General features: G+C 40.9%; 1 protein-coding gene and 1 pseudogene across 6 annotated transcripts in view; one reads left to right on the top strand and one right to left on the bottom strand.

Annotated features, from left to right (window-relative positions):
- Nucleotides 1–395: 395 nt before the first annotated feature.
- Nucleotides 396–12,300, bottom strand: LOC307046372 (glycerol-3-phosphate dehydrogenase 1-like protein; annotated as a pseudogene). Its single transcript has 6 exons — nucleotides 12,259–12,300; nucleotides 11,119–11,290; nucleotides 10,692–10,832; nucleotides 2,965–3,097; nucleotides 2,030–2,133; nucleotides 396–422 (listed from the first exon to the last, which is right to left on the bottom strand). The product of its transcript is annotated as a glycerol-3-phosphate dehydrogenase 1-like protein (transcript).
- LOC307047197 (oxysterol-binding protein-related protein 10-like) overlaps nucleotides 12,279–20,803 on the top strand; it is a 139,871-nt gene continuing 131,346 nt past the window's right edge. For 3 of the 5 annotated variants that reach the window (XR_013810367.1, XM_079693981.1, XM_079693979.1), the window contains exon 1: nucleotides 13,165–13,546. Coding sequence is in view for 3 of the 5 variants with exons in the window: in XM_079693981.1 (XP_079550107.1) it covers nucleotides 13,332–13,546 (215 nt within the window). In the remaining 2 variants the exon portion in view is untranslated. Of the gene's footprint in view, nucleotides 12,509–13,164; nucleotides 13,547–20,803 lie in introns of those variants that run through there. The other 2 variants (XM_079693980.1, XM_079693982.1) reach the window with 2 other exon arrangements.

Genomic DNA, 20,803 nt, shown 5'->3' with positions numbered 1-20,803 from the left:
GACCCCAGTAGTAAGGAGCTTCAAGGGCATCGACGACAATGCAGACGACCAAAGGTCTTCACATATGATAGGCTTGGCTCACCAGCCTGCTACAACATAAAAGCACCACCTCTGCATACAAACTTAAAGGTGCCATGGACACACACTGTACCGCCATACCACTTTCAGCAGTACTATGGATATGAGGGTAGTGACATTGCACACCATTGAACTGAGTAAATGCACATACATTACACTCAAAGAACACATAAAAAGGAAAATGGACGGCAGAGGTCACATTCAAAGTGATTGTTGACATGAGATACATTTATGGGCTGTGTTTTCACACAATATATCATTACATGACACTGTTACAGTCAATCATATCTCACTCACCTGTTTTAAAGGAGTGTAGTTCACTTGGACATGCTGCACAGGCAGAACTGTTAACAAGGTAGCAACGGACTATGTTGAAACTATGTGTGACAAAGGAGGTCAAAAAAAAATGTATGAAAAGAGTTCCAGACTGTAACATTGCACTTTATAGGTAAATGTACTAAACATGTTTAGCCTGAAATAATGCATATTCGAGACCGTTTCTTCTGGCCACATATGCAGCAAGAAGTAGAGCACTCACACACACAACATACATTCAGGGACTGTAAAAAACAAAAACAAACGGAGAGCTTGTGAACATATGTTTGTCATACAATGATGGACTTTCTACTAAGCCAAGGGCTTAAATGTGTAAATTGAGTGTGTGCACTTTTGCCAGACTGAACAGTGAGCGTGGTATGTGTTTAATAAATGTTATAGATGTTGCTGACATGTAGGCATAATATTGTGGATTAGAATGTCGGGACGACATCTGTTTTGAAGGGGAGTGTGTAATAGATATAAGTCATGGTTGATGACCTTCCGGGTCTGTCCAGCAGAGGGCGCGTGTTGCTTGCCGCGGGTGCATAATACATAAGACTTGAAGCAAGCTAACATCGTCTCTGTTTCCTTTGTCTTATATTTTCCCCATATTAGGTGAGTTCATCCGTGAGAAACGTTATATATGTAGACTGACTGTGTATAATATTAATGTGAATAGTGATAGTTGTTAGAGGTATTTTTGGAGGGTTTCTCTAGGTTCTGTAATTGTTGTAGCTGTGTATGCTAGCTTTGCGAGCGCCGTTAGCTATGCTAGCGCAGCTAGCTATGATAGTGTAGTTTAGCTCCAAGAAGGGGAGTTTGGGTGTTAATTTGGATATGTATGTTTGTACTGTGCATTTAAAAAGTGACATCTTGTGTGTTAAATTGGATGTATGTTTGCAGTACGCGCATTGTTAGTGGTTGTTTTATATCAAGAATCCATGTTCTGTATTATACAGCGTGCTATGTGTACCATGTTGTTGGCGGGCATAATACATAAGACTTGAAGCAAGCTAACATCGTCTCTGTTTCCTTTGTCTTATATTTTCCCCATATTAGGGGCATAACAAGTGCAACATTTAATAACAATCATTTGAAATATTATAGGTAAATAAATCAACCAAATAACTCGGGGAACATTTATAAACAAGGTTGTTTGGTACAGTTTGTGAGTGTAGTTGTGCGTTCTGTGTGTACTGTATGAGATTGAGGCTGTGTCACAGTGTGTGAACTGTATTCAAGATTTAAAGGTGTTAATGTCATATGCACATAAGCTACAGTGTAGAAATGGCAATGAAAATCGTAAGACCCGAGCTCCTCCAACAATGTAACATAATAGGATACAACAAATAAAAATAAAAAAATAGTGCAAGAAGTCTATATACATGTAAAAAAGTAAAAAATACACACTGGAGTGTACGCAAACACTGAAATATAAGGAAAACAATGCAGAGTTGGAGAGGAGCTAGAGACGCGGCAGCCATCCACGGCGCCATCTTTCTTTCTTATGTGAGTGTGGCTGTGTCACAGTGTGTGTGTGAGAGTGTATGTGTCACAGTGTGTGTACAGTATAAGAGTGTGTATGCCACAGTGTGTGTACAGTATGACAGTGTGTGTATCACAGTGTGTGTACCTTCAGAGCTCCACACAGCTCCACTATCAGCATCATCCACCACTCTGATCTTGAAGTTTGGAGTCTGCAGCAGCTCTTTGAAAAGCAGCTTTTAGCGTTTATGACTACAGCTTTACATTTTCTGATTTATATATGATATTGTATGTATCAAAATGACAGATGAATACATCAAACTGGTTGATATGATCAGTTCTATTTTTCGATCCCAGAAATATCAGTACCACCAGTGTGAAGACACGTTGTTAGAGTTATACTACATGCTATAGGTATGATATAGTCTTTGTGGAAGCTATTCACATTTATTTCCTGTATTTATTTGTTTTGTAGAGCTAGCTAATTTGCAGCCATATAATTTTATGTTAAGTTGTGTTCCAGCTGGGATGCTTTTATTTTGAAGGTGATGGGTCAATTTGGGCACGCAGCTGGGTGTATTTAGGACAATCGGGGCACAGCAGCAGCGAGTGAGCACCGGGAAGGTGTATGGTTTTTTACCAGCATCAGAGCAGTATCAAGGCTGAGTCTAGCAAATATTCAACACCTTTTGCTGTATTGTTCTTGCCGAGGTGAAGACAATAAACACCACAAAACGTTGATGCCTTGACTGGACAATGGACTCATTTACTCACTTATGATCTGCGTAAGATCCGCCGTACCTGGTGCCTCAGTGGCCTTTTAAAGTTTTATTGTTGTTGATAAATAGCCACTACAGTCTTTATAATTACCAATTCATCTGAGACTTTATACTTTGATCACCACATAAAGGAATCCGTTTCTAAAAAGTCACTATCATTTTCAGATCTCTTGATTTTTTTCTCCAGTTTTCTTGTACACATTCAGTATTGATTAGTCTCTAATTCCTATGATATGCTTTTTATTGTTTCACCATATTGTTCTATAATTAAACATTTGCTCACAGTCACGTGTATCCCTCTCACCGGTTTCGCAGAATTTCTCAGCAGCCACTTCATTTGCGATGTTTGATCCCATGAGGACGCTGGCGTCAATCCCCATTTTCTCTCGGATGATATCAGAGACGAGTTTCAGGCCCCCAGGAACCTCATCTATACCCTGACACACACACACACACACACACACACACACACACACACACACACACACACACACACACACACACACACACACACACACACACACACACACACACACACACACACACACACACATTCTTTTGTTTGAAAAGGACAGAGACATCTGTTTGTGTCCAGCCACAACAGAAGGCGCTAGCAGTGAAGCTAAAGTCTGCCCAACCGCTCAGGCTAATGCAGCAGCTAATGTGAGTAAAGGCTGCATCAAGGTGAAGGAAGAGGGGGGGGGACAACAACGAGTTTCTTTAGGCAGATGCACTTAAAGAAACGTGAAAACGTGATAGGAGTTGAGCCAACATCGGGGATGATGGGGACAACGAGTTAGATGGAAATATCCCATGTGCTTTATCAGCAAGGAAGGGAAGGGGTGGAGAGAATGCTTTGGTGTGAGCCTCTTCACAGCCACACAGGAGCAGTTTGAATGGGTCATAAAATGATTCATCATCTGGCCCCAGAAGCATGTATTGTGAATATTACTGAATCCTGGATCATTCAAAAAAAGCAATCCCTTTTCTCCATTCTGTGCCTTGAGTCGACAGCACTGACGGTACCTGTGAAGATTTCTTCGATCTACAGTTTTCCGTCACTGTATCGCATCACTTCACAGTTGGAATGAAATATTAACTGTAACAACCTATGAACATCAGCAGGACTCGGACACCACTGTCCAGTAGGTGGAGCTGCAGAGCTTAGGCCTACTCCACCAGAACTCTGACCGAAAGCTACAGAGCAATCAGAGAGTGTTGGGAGGTGAGTCGTAAACTTGATGAATGAAGTGACTTGAATGAAAGTCCAAAGTGTTTTTACTAAGACTGAAAGGAAGCACATGGGTTCACAATCTCTGCTTTTTTTGTGACAGCGCCACACCTACTCTCACAAACAGCGCTGTCCATGGTTCTGAAACCATGCTCAGCACTAGTCACATGGTCAATCATTTTGAAAAATACAACTGATGGCACTGAGTATGGCTGCCTCTGTGTTGTGGTCTCACTGTGTGTAACGGAGGTGATCTCTGGGCCCATAGATCTCGGCCTCCGTTACGGGTTGTATAGCTTCACTGTTGGTGATTGTGTTCACCTGGTGTCCTGTGTTGTCTCCTCCCCCTTCACCTGTGTCTTGTTCGTTTGATTGGTCCTGTGTGTATTTAGGCTCTGTGTTTCCTGTTTGTATGTGTGAGATCCTTGTTGCTGGTGACTGTGTTCACATGAGACAGTCAGATTGAGGCTGTGTATCCTGTACCACAAGGAGTAATAAATGCCCACACCGGGTTACATTTGAACTCTCTGCCTCTGCCTCTTTGCTTGGTCGGGCTGCTCAAAGGTCAGCGGGAAATCTGAGGGAAATAAGGAATATTTCGTTCTTCCGTGCAATACTTTACTACTTCTTGTGTTTAGTGCTTTTTGGAGACGTGCACAGATTGATACTGGACTCAGCACTGCAGTAAAGCAAATGCATTCTATACATGAACAGCTGGACAGCTGTCTCTCCGTGTCTCTAAGATGCTTTTAAATAAATAAGCAAAAATACCAAAGCCAAAACCTGGCAACCTGCACTTTACCGCAGCTGGAGACACTACTCTGAGACGCTTTGTGGATGGATAATTAGCTGCTCATCGAGAAAAATATAGTTTTAGATAGAAAGACAACATGGTAGTATGAAACAAAGAAAAAGGCTAATGGAAATATATGTTTTGATTAAAAGGTTTTAATTGGAGCCTTCATTATACTGCTGGAAGAACAGAATTAAGAATAACTGTCTTTATTATATGGGATCTAGTTTTCGTAGCGCATTGCTTTGTTGAATCCTTCATTCCACATGCTCTAAAGGAGTAAATGATTTAATATCAGATTATAATATTGATATATGCTGTCTCACTGAAACTTGGTTGAGACATGAAGAATATGTCAGCATAAATAAGGCCACTCCACCTAGCCATATCAATACTCATATTGCCCGAGGCACGGGCCGAGGAGGTAGAGTTGCAGCAATCTTTGACTCAAGTTTACTTATCAATACTAAACAAAAATTAAATTATACCTCCTTTCAAAGTCTCGTTTTTAGTCTTACGCATCCGACCTGGAAAACTTTGCAGCCAATCTTATTTGTTACAGTGTACCGTGCACCAGGTCCTTATTCAGAATTCTTATCAGAATTCTCTGAGTTTTTATCAGCTTTGGTACTTAAAACAGATAAAGTAATTATCGTAGGTGACTTTAATATTCATGTTGACGATGATAAAAATAGCCTTACTGTTGCATTTAACTCTATATTGGATTCTGTTGGTTTCTGTCAGAGTGTAAATAAACCAACCCACTGCTATAATCACACTCTCGACCTTGTTCTGACTTATAGTATTGAAATTGAGCAACTATTAGTCGAACCGCATAATCCTGCTTTATCCGACCATTTTTTGGTAACTTTTGAAGTACTGTTACTAGACTACAAAGCATTAGCCAAAAGCTCCTGCAGCAGAAACCTATCTGTTAGTGCTATAGCCAAATTTAAGGAAGAGATTCCACCAATACTTAACTCGATAGCATGTCTGCATGTAAGGGAGGAAACTTATACAAAATGTACACCACCCCAAATTGATCATGTTGTTGATAGTGCTACAGATGCGCTGCGAATAAAATGAGACTCTGTTGCTCCTTTGAAAATGAAGAAAATAAAACAACATAGATTAGCTCCATGGCACAATGCCGAAACCCGCAAAATAAAGCAAAAGTCGAGACAACTTGAAAGGATATGGCGTTCCACTAGACTTGAAGAATCTCGTTTAATTTGGCATATTACTCTCAATGAATATAAGAAAGCACTGCGTAAAGCGAGAGCAGCCTACTACTCTTCATTAATAGATGAGAATAAGAATAATGCAAGATTTCTTTTCAGCACTGTAGCCAGGCTGACAGAGAGCCACAGCTCGACTGAGCCTTCTATTCCCATAGCACTCAGTAGTAATGATTTTATGTGCTTTTTTAACGATAAAATTGTTACTCTTAGAAATATTAATGACCTCTTGCCTTTGACCAGTATAGTGTTATCAACAGCTCCCGGAAACGTAAGTTCTAATATTACACTAGATAGTAAACTAGAATGCTTTTCAGCCATAAACCTTGAACAATTAAATTCAATGATTCTCTCTTCTAAATCATCAACGTGTATCTTAGACCCAATTCCAACTAAGACGTTGAAGGAAGTTTTTCCATTAATTAGCACTTCTTTATTAAATATGACTAATATGTCTTTATTATCAGGCTATGTTCCGCAATCATTTAAAGTAGCAGTGATAAAACCGCTTCTTAAAAAGCACAACCTCGATCCAGAGGTTTTAGCCAACTATAGACCTATTTCTAATCTTCCGTTCCTCTCAACAATTCTTGAGAAAGCAGTCGCAAAACAGCTGTGTGATTACTTAAAAAACAATGATTTATTTGAAGATTTTCAGTATGGCTTTAGAACACATCATAGCACAGAGACAGCGCTGGTTAAAGTCACAAATTACATTCTAATAGCCTCTGACAAGGGACTTGTCTTGTCTTGTTAAAGTCATTTTGGGCTTTCGAGGACGGAACTCAGTAGGTTACTTGTAATAATAATCTTTTTTGATTAAGTGATCTTAATTAATAAAAGGAGGGAGTGTCATAGCGGAATGTTTAATACAGCATATTTCTGATATTTATTAGAGATCACATGCTAAGCTATATGATGTGTGTTACTGAGTTGGGTCACACACAGTTAGAGACAATGGTCGTTCTGAATTATAAATAAATGTATTCATTTTAAGTGAGCTGACACCGAGGGTAGAGGAAGTTCAAAGAAGGCCTCAGATTATAAAAACAGTTAACCTTTGTTAGTTAACTAATCCTAAGGGTGTCATGAGATGATAACGTTTAAACATATACAAGTATAGCTTTCAGAGAGATAAACATGTGACATTTGTGTGGTAGGCTGCATGATAAAATGTGTGTGCGTTAAACATGCTTAGGGAAAATGTGTGTGTGTTCATTACAGTGGCTATATATGCTGTATGATTACTGCTACTGTTGGGGGGCATTTCCGCGATTGGCTGCTGTCGCAGCAGGTGATGTACTTCCCATTATTGTTTGTTTGTTGCAACAACTAAATAATAATTACTGATCAGCTATATCTGTGTTTGTGTTTTATTGATTCTTCTCTGTATAATTATTTCCTGTTGTGTGAGTGCTGGATCGCCACAACAATAAAATAAAAATAATCTAATAAGAGTGCATTGATGTAGATACGTTGTGCCTCTTCACCTATACATTTGAGTTCTTACTCTTTCACTTAAATCCTAAAAACTTAGATCTTATATTTAAAACTTTATCCAAAAACCTTTCCCTCTCTGACCTCTCGAGATTCTAGGGTAACAGGTTGCAGAGAACGCCTAGCCCGGCCGGGGAGTGTGGAATGTAGACACTGATATACTCCTATACCTCTAACCAATTCAGGTTCCAGTGGGGACCTTTCTCCCTGTGTGTGCCTCTCCACCTCTGTTTCCTACTTCTTACTTGCTACCCTTTTCCTTCAACCTATCCTAAGGGAGTGCATGTATGTAGATACGTTAGTTTAGCTGCTATAGGCTTGGACTGTTGGGGGGGGGGGGCACCTTACTCCGTCTTTCTGTCTGTCTGTGCCTGTGTACTCTCATGTTCCGATTAACCCAACTTCCCCCAGATCTCTTTTTTGTCTCCATATATACGCCGGGATCCTGAGTCGAGGCTAATCCTGTTGCTGTGGTCGTGTGTCCTAGATCCTCTATCCTGAGCACTGGATCTGAGTCCTGGACTTCGAGTCGTGGCTGAACCTGTCTCTGCGGTCCTGCCAGACTCATCATACTACTTCCCTGATGGCTCCCACAGGATTGTTGACATCCTCGTGGACTCATCTTCTTATTATAGACACATGCATTTCCAAACATTTGGACTACCTATGTTGTAAATGTATTATCTCTTTGATTTACACACGGCATCTATTGCACATCTGTCCGTCCTGGGAGAGGGATCCCTCCTCTGTTGCTCTCCCTGAGGTTTCTCCCATTTTCCCTTTTAAACTGTGGGTTTTCTCTGGAAGTTTTTCCTTGTACGATGTGAGGGTCTAAGGACAGAGGGTGTCGTGTTGTCATACTGATATTCTGTACAAACTGCGAAGACCACTGAGACAAATTTAACATTTGTGATATTGGGCTATATAAATAAACATTGATTGATGGATTGAATTGTTCATGCAAAATGTACAGGTTCTTTTAAAGGTCACCTATTATACAAAATCCACTTTTTCATGTATTTTATGCATAAATATGTGTCCCCTCTGTGTTAAGAGACTCTGAACGTTTCAGGAAAAAAGATTTGCTTACTTTTTGTCTTGATCCATTTATATAAAAGCCTTTTTTTTTGGCTTGTGTAACCATTAGCCAATAACCAACCAAGGTACCATTGTGTTTAAAAAATAAAAAACCAAATATCTCTCAGAGGGGTGTGGGGAGTGGGTCCTTATTTTTCATCTAAAGTAACAGACAGAGAATCAGCACTTTGGAAACAGGAATGAAACAGAGGGGATTATGGGATGCTGCAATGATCTGTTTGGTGTTTCAGCCAATCAGAGACATGTTTTGAGACTTATAGTATATTGATGAAAAACAGTATAACAGGGGACCTTTAAATATGATGAGATGATGCTTTTATTCTGAAGGTCTACTTTATTTAAAACGGTAAGGTAACACATGTGACCTACTTTGCTCCTGGCTTTCTATTCCTGGGGGAAATTAAGCGTGTATCTAGCCTTAGTGTCTCTCTCAGTCCTGCAACACCGTACGCCTGATCAGAAGCCCCCCCCCCACAATGCCCCCCAACACAGTATTAGAGCGTTTTTCTTTTTTGTGAAAAGGTCAAATAATATCGACACCTAGTGAAGACATCTGGAGTCAAGGGACTATACAAGACTGCAATTCCCACAGCGCTGCTATTTAAGAAACACAGATATTGGCAAACGGTGTGGAAGACGCACTTCATAGGAAAAAAAGATGATCTTAGTTTGATATCATTTAGTTTTGCCTTTTTTATTTCGAGTTGGTTGGAAATTGTAAAGGCCTATTTTCTTTGTGAAATGTGTTTTGATTAACCACGAGGCCACATATAATAAAAGCACATCATTAGAAGCCAAACAAGTAATTGCATCTGCGAGTAAACTAATAAAATGAAAAGAAAACATGCAAGAAATATCAGTTTGAAAGGCGTTTAAGTGGGTTAAGGAAACAAAGGAAGGAAGCTGTGACACCGCTTTTAATATGCCTTTTTACCTGGAGAGAGCTGAGCATTCATTTCCCCCAACGTATTCCCACACACAAACAGAGACTGTGTGTGTGTGTGTGTGTGTGTGTGTGTGTGTGTGTGTGTGTGTGTGTGTGTGTGTGTGTGTGTGTGTGTGTGTGTGTGTGTGTGTGTGTGTGTGTGTGTGTGTGTGTGTGTGTGTGTGTGTGTGTGTGTGTGTGTGTGTGTGTGTGTGTGTGTGTGTGTGTGTGTGTGTGTGTGTGTGTGTGTGTGTGTGTGTGTGTGTGTGTGTGTGTGTGTGTGTGTGTGTGTGTAGCATGGCTTTCATATCTATCATCTGTGCTGCAATGGAAATGAACAAACAAGCCCCAGAATGGAGCACACAGCCTGGGTTTCAGATGTTCTATAACAAGCCTCCTCAGCTCTTTGACTGATGTCACGATTTGAGATTCGACAGCACAACACAAAGAAAAAGATGCAGGGGTAACTTGTGATTTAGGGTTACCTTATTTAGGATTGTTTGATTTTCACTCAAAACAAATGTCTTAATAATGTGTCCTGTATTTGTGATGCAATACAAAACGTGTTTAATAAAATGTTAGTATAGTGATTTCAGTATGTTTGAGTGGCATTTCCAGAATTGTAATTGTATTTGTATGATTATAAGGATAATATACATACATCCTGAAAGCAGTATAGTAGTTTTGAACTGTTAAAAAATGTGAGATTCCAATCTACTATTTTCTCGAAGTCTCCTTGAGCAGGAAAGTGAACCACCAACTGTTCCTGATGACTAGCCTGCACTTTGTATGAATGTGTGGGTGAATGGGTAGACGTCGGTGTGTGCAGTAAAGTTCTTCAAGTTGTGGGCAGACCAGAAACAAACGTTCTCTCATTGCATCACACTGTAGATTTGTGTTTTCTAAGGTTGTCTGTTTCACCTACATTGAGAATTGATGTTATGTTGTGTGTTAACAGCAACAGCTTCCAAATTCTTTTGAGTCAACTTTGATAGGGCTACAAAGAGGGGGCTACACATTAAAGAGCTGTTATTCCTAAATCTTTCATGCAACTAATTTGGGAATACCCACAAATTAAAACTAAGAGTCTTTAAAGGACTTTAAGAACATATGCATCATATTGCTGTAACTTGAATGAAGCTTGGTAGGTAGGTAAAACAACAAAGACTGTGTCACTGTTGGTCCTCCAGCAGTGATGCAGGCAGACCCAGAAAGCCAGTTGGAACTCAATAACAAGTAGCCTTAATACCTTTATAAGAGTGATTCCCCGAGCTTTGGGAGACACACATCCCTTCATGCTGTCACAGAGACTTCGAATGAACTGGTGAGGGACCTCGAACACCAGCAGGTCAGCCCCCTCAGCGGCATCACGCTGCTTCGGGACAGCCACCTGGAGAAAACAAAAAGAGACATACAGCTTAAAACTGAGCACAAGGTGGGCTTTGAGTTGTCTAGTAATATATCATTAGAAACTGATTCGGAAGTTGACATCAAGGTTAAAACTGGGCTAAATCTGGTTCACAAGTCACATCAAACCTTATTTTTCACATTTGAATAACTATATTTAATATATTCATGACCTGTTTCCATTTGAAGCCTCAAGCACAGTGTTACCTACACAGCTTCAAAGCTCTGCGGTACATTTGTGATGGCTAAAAGAACATTTCTCTCTCCACATTCTCCGGCAGTTTGTATCCCGGCAGGTACTTGATGTTTTCATGCTCCGTGTTGATGATGTCACTGAGCTTCCTGCCATTAATGTTCTCTTCGTAGACCCACATCTTCACTGTGTTCGCAAAACGCAGTGATGTGGCATGACTTCCAATGATCCTGGTGATGGCTGAGCCCCTGCAACCCAAGCAGAGTCAGAGTTCAGTGTGTTTTTAGAGGTTTGTCTGCTATAGATGAGGCACTATATTAGGTGCTTGTATATAAAACGTATATAAAATCTGTTATCATGCTCCATACAGAGGTCAAGTGATGACAACTGTGTTTATTGGTTAGCTAAAACATATGCAGAACTGGATGAAGGTTATAATATTTTACTTTTGCTCAAACACTTTTACAGAGCGTAGAAGTATTGCCTTTTTGTGTTCAATCTGTCCCTAAATATGTCACTGCGGCATTACAAATGACATATATAATGTGCAAGCATTACATGAGCCTTGACACCTGTAGGCATATTAAAAGTACGAGTTACACAAAGTAATTAAAGCATTTGTGAACTGAATGTGGATAAAGGCAGCAAGTGGGTTGGCTTCACAAGTCCATTATTACACAATATACTTAAGCAGAAAACAGTTTCATTCCACAGGCCATAAGACTGTTGAACATCTGAACTTTTGAAAAAACATCCATAACATTGATCTGTTTGCAACTTGAAAAAACTAATTATCTAATATATCATATTCCAATTACTTGTAGACTATTCTTGCACTATTTCTATTCTGTCTTATTTGTATTTACTTCTACTATTTGATCTGTTTTATTGTGTTGCACTGTTGGAGGAGCCTGTGAACCAAGATTTGCATTGACATCTACACTGTAGCGATGTACAAATGACAATAGAAGCCTGGAATCTTGAATCTTTTTTGTGTTATTTATTTTCTGTTGTATGTATTTGCATGGCATTCGATATTGAGGTTTGCTTTTATGTTGTGATCAATTGGTTTAGGTTACTGATGACAATATTTTACATGTAATTAGTTATTGTGTGACGTGTTTAAAGTAAGTGACATCCAGCTCCTGTCCTCTGCCCTCTCACAGCTCCACACCCAGTGCTGTCCCTTTCTAAGCTCCGCCTCCACCCAGTTTACCAGTTCCCGCAGCCGAGAATGCACACTGAGCGGGTAGGCCATGTGTGGAGCTGTCGGTGTTCGCTCTGCTGGCTCTCTGTCCCCCACTCACAGGGACCGTGGGTACCTTACACTTCCATGGAGGGGAAGCGAGCACAACACGCGTCTTATACTGATGACGTCATCGAATGTGCCGTAGACGAGTCCGTTGGAAGAAGTTGTAGTTTTCGTGTTTGTTGACGTAAACGGTGGTCTCTCGGTTACATAACAGGTAGGCTATACTTGCTGAATAAAAGATAACATCATTCCGAATGAACAAAGGCTTTAATGTGTAAGGATTATGCATATGCAGCAGATATCGTGTTTTTATGATAAAGATAACAGAATAAAAATCCCTTTAATATGACTGATGATAGAGGCTACCTCAAACACAACACATTGTGTCCCTATGTGGAGGTAGATAGGCTACAGTCCTTTAGTTGTGTATTCGCGCTAATGTTATGCATTAGGAGCCATACAATGAAACAACTTTATTTAAATAGTCTGATGTTATATTTCCAGGTGCTTACTCTGAAGACTGTTTACATTCATGCATGATTAAAAAGACACCACATGTGCAAAAACCATCATCCTCTGTTAGCCCACGGCTGATAGTCAGCTCAGCATCATGTCCAAAGGTCCTTGGCTGCATGTTTATTAGGAGTATGTATTCTAATGTCTAATAATAACATAAATACAGCCCATAGTGGGATTTTATTTGGGCTTTTACTGCATTATTGATTCCCAGTGGCCGGCTGAAGGGGGAGTATCCCGGGCTTTAGGGGGAGTGACCAACCCGGGATTTCCAAAATAAAAACGCAATAACGTCAGAGAGAGAGAGAGAGAGAGAGAGAGGGAGAGGGAGAGAGAGAGGGAGAGAGAGCTCCGCAGTTTAAGAGTCGGAATATCCCTCCCGTGTGTCACAGTGTGAGAGGATGGAGTAAAGCTCCACTTGTTTCCCTCACTCTCTCATCGCTGCATCACTTTCATTGTTCTGCATTAAATCCTCACATCTCAGTCCTGTGCGCCTTTACGCGTCCTGATCCAGCCTCAGCATGAAGCAGAGTCCCGCTCGGAGCCCCTGCAGGAGGCCGGAGCAGCGGGGCGGACAGCCGCACAGCCCCGCTGCCGTGGAGCACCGAGCAGGCTCCGGGACCAGGGACAGCGGCGCAGGGTCGGTCCCCTCGCCCCTTAAAACAGCCCGAACCAAGAGGCACCTGGAGGGGGTCCTGAGGAAATACACTAACCCGCTCCAGGGCTGGCAGAGCAGGTAGTGTGCTTTTATTTTGTTTTTATTGTTAGGGGATTTGGAGATTTGAATGGTTGTTTTAATCTTATTCCTATAATATTGGGTCAGAGCAAATACATCTGCTGTAGTTATATGACCACGACTTGACTAATATAAAGATGTGTTTCAAATGATGATTAGAAGTTTTGATTTGACTTAAACTTGAATTTATCAGGTTTTTATAAAAATCCTAGCTGAAAACATCTCCAATAATTCCCATAACCCATATATTTTTGCATCATAAAAGTCTTAAACCTGTTTCAAGCCTTTTTAACAATGTAATCTTATTTAATTTCCATTTTTTTGCTCAATTATATTGTGTTGATCCCCACCCCTCCATCAAAATCTCTGTACAATTAAAGACATACAAAAGGATCCACAACCATTTTTATATTTTTCATTTCATCTAAGTTACATCATGCCAATTTGGGGACACATCACACTAAATCTGAAAAACACCATCAGATCGTGTTTCCACTCATCCCTCTGTTCAGGATTCATTCAGCTGCACTTTGAGGAGAGGCTCTGTGAGAGGAGATGAGGGGGTGGAAGTCCCAGAAACACTGAATGAGTCATCCTAGATTAGGAAAGTCCTCTGCTCCACCCCTGCATCTTTATACCAACCCCCTGCACACACGCACGCACGCACGCACGCACGCACGCACGCACGCACGCACGCACGCACGCACGCACGCACGCACGCACGCACGCACGCACACACACACACACACACACACACACACACACACACACACACACACACACACACACACACACACACACACACACACACACACACACACACACACACACACACTGTCCAGAAGGGATCGATGTAATGCATCCAAACGTGTAATGAGCGTTATGATCATATTTTGTCTGGTGTACTTACTTCAATGCAGACGTACACTCGAACACACACACTCTATCCCTCTCTGTCCCACACTGCTGTACTCGACTCAGTTAGTGTGTGCCCGCATGCTGTGTATGTGTGTGTTACAATTACGTTATAAATATCTCCCTTCTTCGTTAAACCCTGATCTGAGCCTTCACTCTGCATCGTGTGGGACTAAGCTGAGGCTGGAGACAAACAGTTTCATCACACTGATTGTGACGTTATTGTTGTTCTCAGTCTGTCAGCAGGGATGTAGTTGTTGTTGGTTGTTGTGACAAGGTGGTTGACAGAGAATATGCACTCGAGAGTTATAGCTGCTTTCACTGTGCCAAGACATTCTGCCTTGATTAATCATGTAGTCTCTTTCCGTTTGACTGCTAGAGCCGCACTTTTAACCACAAAAGGTTGTCCTTCTGCGCTGCGTTGCGTGCATGGCTTCCTTCTGCCGGGGGAGACGCGCTCTGTCGGCGGTCTCGTTCAGGATCCGAAAATACAATTTAAATATTTTGCACACGTATTCCTAGTGTGCCACTGGTTGCGGTCCCGCGTGCCAGTGGTGGCACACGTGCCAGGGGTTGCCGACCCCTGATCTAAATGAACTGTTCTCTCTGTCTCCTCTCTCCAGCCTTTTAGTAGCTGCTCCGCTCCTCTGATAGATTTAAGAGATAGCGAGAGCTACCTGATCTAAAGGTTGGCTGGACACCTTGCTGACAGCTGAGTGAGGTGTCAGGGTTGGAGAGAGATCAATACACTCACTGCCCAAGCCTTTAATTCAGCTCCTATTTCACCCTCCTTCGATTGCAGAAGACAACGTGGATAAGAACTTCTTTCTTGTCCATCAAATGACCTCACTTCCTTCCTTTAATGGCTAGTCTGACGTCATTACAAAGATGCCATATCCTGCCAATTTAGTTTTTCGCTTCACCACTTTGAGGAGGACGACTATTTAATCATAAAGGATGACACCACAAGTTTCTCATGACAAGCCTTCTGCCCCATCCTACCAAGTTGACAGGTGTATCAGGTTTTGAATTTGACTTATTCCTCAACTCTCTTCAAAGGTGAAAACAGCTGTTGCCTACAGCCCTAACTCAGTGGCGAGCCGTGACTTTTATACCTAGGCCCTCTGTCTTTTTGGATGAAGCACTTGATGGCGGGTCATGCAGCTGATCCTTTGCCACTCCAGTTTATTATTGTAACTCAATCTTGAAAATTACTCGGTTAATAATTTCGCAACGATGTCATCACTATCACTGAAGTGAGCCATAATGAACGAATTTATGCTAACCATAAATCTATCGATCACAAATCTATCGATTAGATTTATGATTCGAAAATAATAAAAGTAGGGTAGACATGTGGATATTATCCGGCTGAACAAAACGTGCATTTATCTAACAGGTTCGTTTTCCACAGACCTTATTTCCAGCTATTTTCCAAAAACTTATGGAGAAATCCCATTGCTTTTTTGTCGAGGGAACCCGAGCGCAGCTTACTTCCGGGTTTTAGGACGTGTCACTGCACCACTTTATACACATGTATAAACCATAGGTATAAACCTCACAGCGGGCGGAACTTGTCATAAAGTCCGCGAAAATAAAGCCGACCCATTTAGAGGGAAGATATGATTGTTCAATTGTACTGTGATTTGACATTAGTGGGCCCTCTGTGAATGTACAGAGGGACCAACAAGCTCTCCCGTCTTCACATAACTCGCAGAGACGACATTTAACCCTTCACATTCCAACAGAAACTGATCAGGCAGATTCGAAGGATTTATTTCTTTGGAAATGTTATTTTAAATACAATTAAACGAAGTTATTTTGGTAAAACTAATGAAACATTTTACAAAAATAAAATATATAAGAAATAATATTTTTTTAATGTTTTCAAATATTATTTTTTAGAATATCTTAGGGCCTCACAGAGGGCCTAAAGGGCCCTGGCGGCTTGCCACTGCCCTAACTATACTTCATGATGGTTGGTTGTATGGAATTCCTGCCAAGTGCTAGAAACCTTTGGTCCGGCCCTTCCTGACATCCCCTTTTTGGCTCTGTAGCTGGCAATCTCCCGAAGAAAGACAGGATGATGGCTAACCTTTTTGTTATTTTCCTACAGCTCAGGATTTAGCACCAGCCAATAACTGTTTGTGTGGGCTTTCTTGTGTTCCCCACACAAGCTTAGCCCCTGATCAAGATCAAGGAAGTGCCTTTCCTCAGAGTTTCCCTGACCATCAGTCAGTTTATTGACTAACTGGAAATTAAGACAAGTCTTGACACGCCTGGGAATACATCTCTCCCACCAACCCTTTCCTAGTCAGCAGCAGCCCAAGGAATGCTACGGTTTTTGTAAACCCTAAAGTCAGGCAGTCTCAGTTGTGGGGAGGGGAGTGACGGTAAGGCAGAGTCAGTGTAACCTTAGGAGGCTCATTGACTTTGAGCATTGACTTCATCATGTCATATCAATCCCTTAGAACTCAAAGCCGCTCAAAAGGTTATCAGCCATTTTATACCTACACTTTTTTTCAATCTCAATGGTCAATGCTTTCTTTCTTATCTTCTTAAGCACTTGACCATCATTTACAAAAATAAATTAGATAATGCTGACCCACAATTGCTTGTGTCATTTAGAGCAATGTCACACCCACATCAATAACATCCGCCATCTCATCATTACATAGCCACAAATCTTTCCTTGGCTACAGGATTTTTTCCATTGAGGGTCAAGGAAAAGGGCATAGGAAAATCCACAAGACGTCATTCATTTGACTATTTGACCAAAGCAGTGGACATTTGATAACAATGTTTGGTCTCTGGACCTGCTTTCTTCTGTCTCTTCCCTTGAGATAAATGCTGTTGTTACACTACAGGACTACGTTGATTTCATAGGGTTATCAGCTTGCTAAGCTTGTGTTAACCACAGTCCTTATTTCGGGCTTCTAACCACAAACTTGAACTTTTAACAAAACTGGTTTTGGGACTCTTCAACACTCTATACATTATCCAGAGAACAAAATGGATTGAAATAATGTAATATGTGTTATAGTTTGTTACTGTCTGCAATTTCAACCTTTTGTGATGACATTTCTATAACTTTTCATTGTGTGACAAAGCAGGTCAAGGTAGACTGGTCAGATGCATACTTGGAATCTCATTCAGTATGACATCCGGCTATTTTTGGCATATTGCAGATTTTGCTTTTGTTTGCTGATGTTATATTATTTATTTAGCGCTTCTCACTGCATGGTTTACTTTGATTGCTTTGTTTGGCTCTCTGGGTTTGGACTGCTGCCTATTTTTGGAATAAGCCTTATTGTATTTTTACCCTTATGTGTCTCTTTGGGTTGTGGGTTCCTACCTGTTCTGGGTCCATTAACGGTTTGTACCGTGATCATTCTCTAAACCACATCTTTACCATTGTGTTGTCTCATTATAAAACAGATGTCGCAGTGATTTATTTTACTTGCCATAGGCGGTCGGCTGAAAAAGGATTCTATGTGACATTCTGAAGTGCATTCTTTATTTTGTTGTTTATTTTGAGGACTCAGGGGCATTCTCCATGCAAGCGTCAGCACTCTTAACATGTTTGATGCTCGGCCATGTTCCCAGTTGCATCTGAAGCCGGACAGCTTAACGTAGCACGCCTTACCCTCTAACTGCTACACAAACAAGAAGTAGACAGGAGGTGATTGATCTACACTGCTTTATGGCTTGCTCATCATTTACATGTGTAAAAGAAAGGAGGTCTGAGTTGGATCCACTGCATTCCACACAATCACACGACAGCAGTGGAGCAGAGGAAACAGATTGCAGTGTGAAAACAGATTTCAATTATTCATAGCGTTCTCTTTCTTCTCATTGCTTGGTTTCCTTGTCTTTGAGTAAGCTTGGTTCTCTTTCCCTGTAGCACCCTTTCTCTCTCTTTCTTTCTTCCTGCTTCTGCTGTTCCCTCCATCAGTGGTTCTTATCAGTGCTGAGAGATACTGCTTTATGACCATATTAAAGACTCAAGGGTAAAATCACTCAGTGCTCAGTTGCTTGAATATGAGCTCCAGTGAGAGATGGAATAAGATTTGTCCTCACGCTCATAACTGGAGGAGAATGCTGACTGAGCAATACTGCTCTAACAGCAGGTGTGTGTGTGTGTGTGTGTGTGTGTGTGTGTGTGTGTGTGTGTGTGTGTGTGTGTGTGTGTGTGTGTGTGTGTGTGTGTGTGTGTGTGTGTGTGTGTGTGTGTGTGTGTGTGTGTGTGTGTGTGTGTGTGTGTGTGTGTGTGTGTGTGTGTGTGTGTGTGTGTGTGTGTGTGTGTGTGTGTGTGTGTGTGTGTGTGTTTGAGTGTTTGAGTGTTTGAGAGGGTGAAAGTGGGAAATAGAGGAAAACAGAGACAGTGTAAGAAGGACGTTCAAAGGGGAGAGATACAATAATACAACCAGAGCATGACACTGACTCTCAATGGATGTGCTTTTATGTTGTTTCTCCCCACCACGCTGCAGAAGATTTTACAATCATTTGTGTCTCACTCCCTCACGGTGTCTCTGAATTTAAAGGGCACCTGCTATGTTTTTTAGGTATTAACCTTCCCTGTAGTGTTTTATACAGCTTTGTATGAATGTAAATGGTCTGCAAAGGCTAAAGTTCCCTCCAGAGGGAGTTTCTCTCCCACACATTCCCTCCCCCCTGCCTAAAACGGCTCCGTTGGACTCCTTTATTTATTTCCCAAACAAAGTGACATTACCATGTATCACTCACGCTTCTATTGGTTGACTAAAAGAAAAATAAAGATATTTCTGATAATTAAAGCATGTAAACATGTCGCACAACATGCCCAAAACACAAATCTGAACCTGAACATTTGCATAAATATATAAATTGGCCAACACATTATTTCAAAATAATTGATTATTGCGTATTTTTTATATCTATAGTTGTATAAAATAGAATTGATATTGCAAAAAAATCATTATTCGGTTACCTTGGTTGGTGATTGGCTAATGGTTACACAAGCCAAACAAATATTATGACATCACAAAGTGGCCCAAATCTGATCAGCTCATTTTCAGACACATTTTTATACAAATCAATCAGGATCAAAAGTGAGCAAATTTTTTTTTCCTGAAACTTTCCGAATCTCTGTACACAGAGGGGACACATGTTTATGTATAAAAGACATGAGAAAGTGGATTTTGCACAATAGGTGACCTTAAGTAATAGCATACCAAGTGTCTTTTATTGCATCTTTTCCCTCCCCAAAGGTGCCAAAGTATTGGTGTTTGAGAGTGTGAACGAGATGAAATTGGATTAGATGTTGAGCAGTCTCGCACCTTGTATGGCAGCTTCCGTCAGTGCAAGAATTAACATGCGGTGAGAAACCACTGGAGGCTGGAAGACTCTAAACGCACTTTATAAAATCCTACCCTTTACAGTCTCACATGGAAAGTTAAGAGATCACCAATTTTTTAGAATTGCTTACCTTACTGAACTCATTGGACCTCTGGTGAGGGTCAGCCTGTCCACAGGTGGGAGATTCAACATTTGGTGATCTTGTGAAAGAAATGCTAAGTTAGAGTTAAACACTCTGTAGAGATGGTAAAAGACCTCAGAAAGAACGTAGCCCCTCCCACCTCCATCCCCATGTGGGACTCCTTATGCTGTGCAGGCCATGTGTGTGTCCGTACAGTATAAACATACTCCTTAATAAACTTGGTTGTGATTTGAAGATTTTTTGATGTTGCTCAGTTTATTGGTAGGCTACTTTATTGGAAAATGGTTCAAATGTAAGTTATGGTTTGTCATGCCTGAGAACAAACAGAGGCCAAAAAGGGAATGACACGATGAGGTTCAGCCAGGGGCGCTCTGGCCATCTGTGTGTTCTGGAGAATCACAGTACGGCTGTTAGTCAAGTGCGACTGACCGCGGCATAAATGTATAATTATGTGTTTTTTCCTTTAAATATCATAATTGCCAAGTAAAGATATATTTGCTGATACCCTCATTTCAGATTAGGGTAAAGCAATATGGCATTGCTTCTGAATTTTCAAGGCAAGGCAAGTTTATTTATATACAGTAGTACCTTTCAACACAAGGCAATTCAAAGTGCTTCACAAAAATGAAAAACGTTTAGATCATTAAGAAATAGTGCAGTGGTAACACATTATAAAATGGCATTTAAAAACAGTCATTAAAAAGAGAATCAAGTAAACATAAAACAAGAGCATTAAGAAATAATTTGATCCCATTCATGTGGCTTGCTATTCTTGGACCTCATCTGTAGTCACTTAGGTCAACAACAAAAGGTATTTTATGTCTACCATCACTTAAGAAATAGTGACTTTTGAGCACTTTGTT

Source organism: Notothenia rossii, assembly GCF_949606895.1.
Source record: "Notothenia rossii genome assembly, chromosome: 7".
Classification (NCBI taxonomy): Eukaryota; Metazoa; Chordata; class Actinopteri; order Perciformes; family Nototheniidae; genus Notothenia; species Notothenia rossii.
This window is presented reverse-complemented; position numbering and strand designations above follow the sequence as displayed.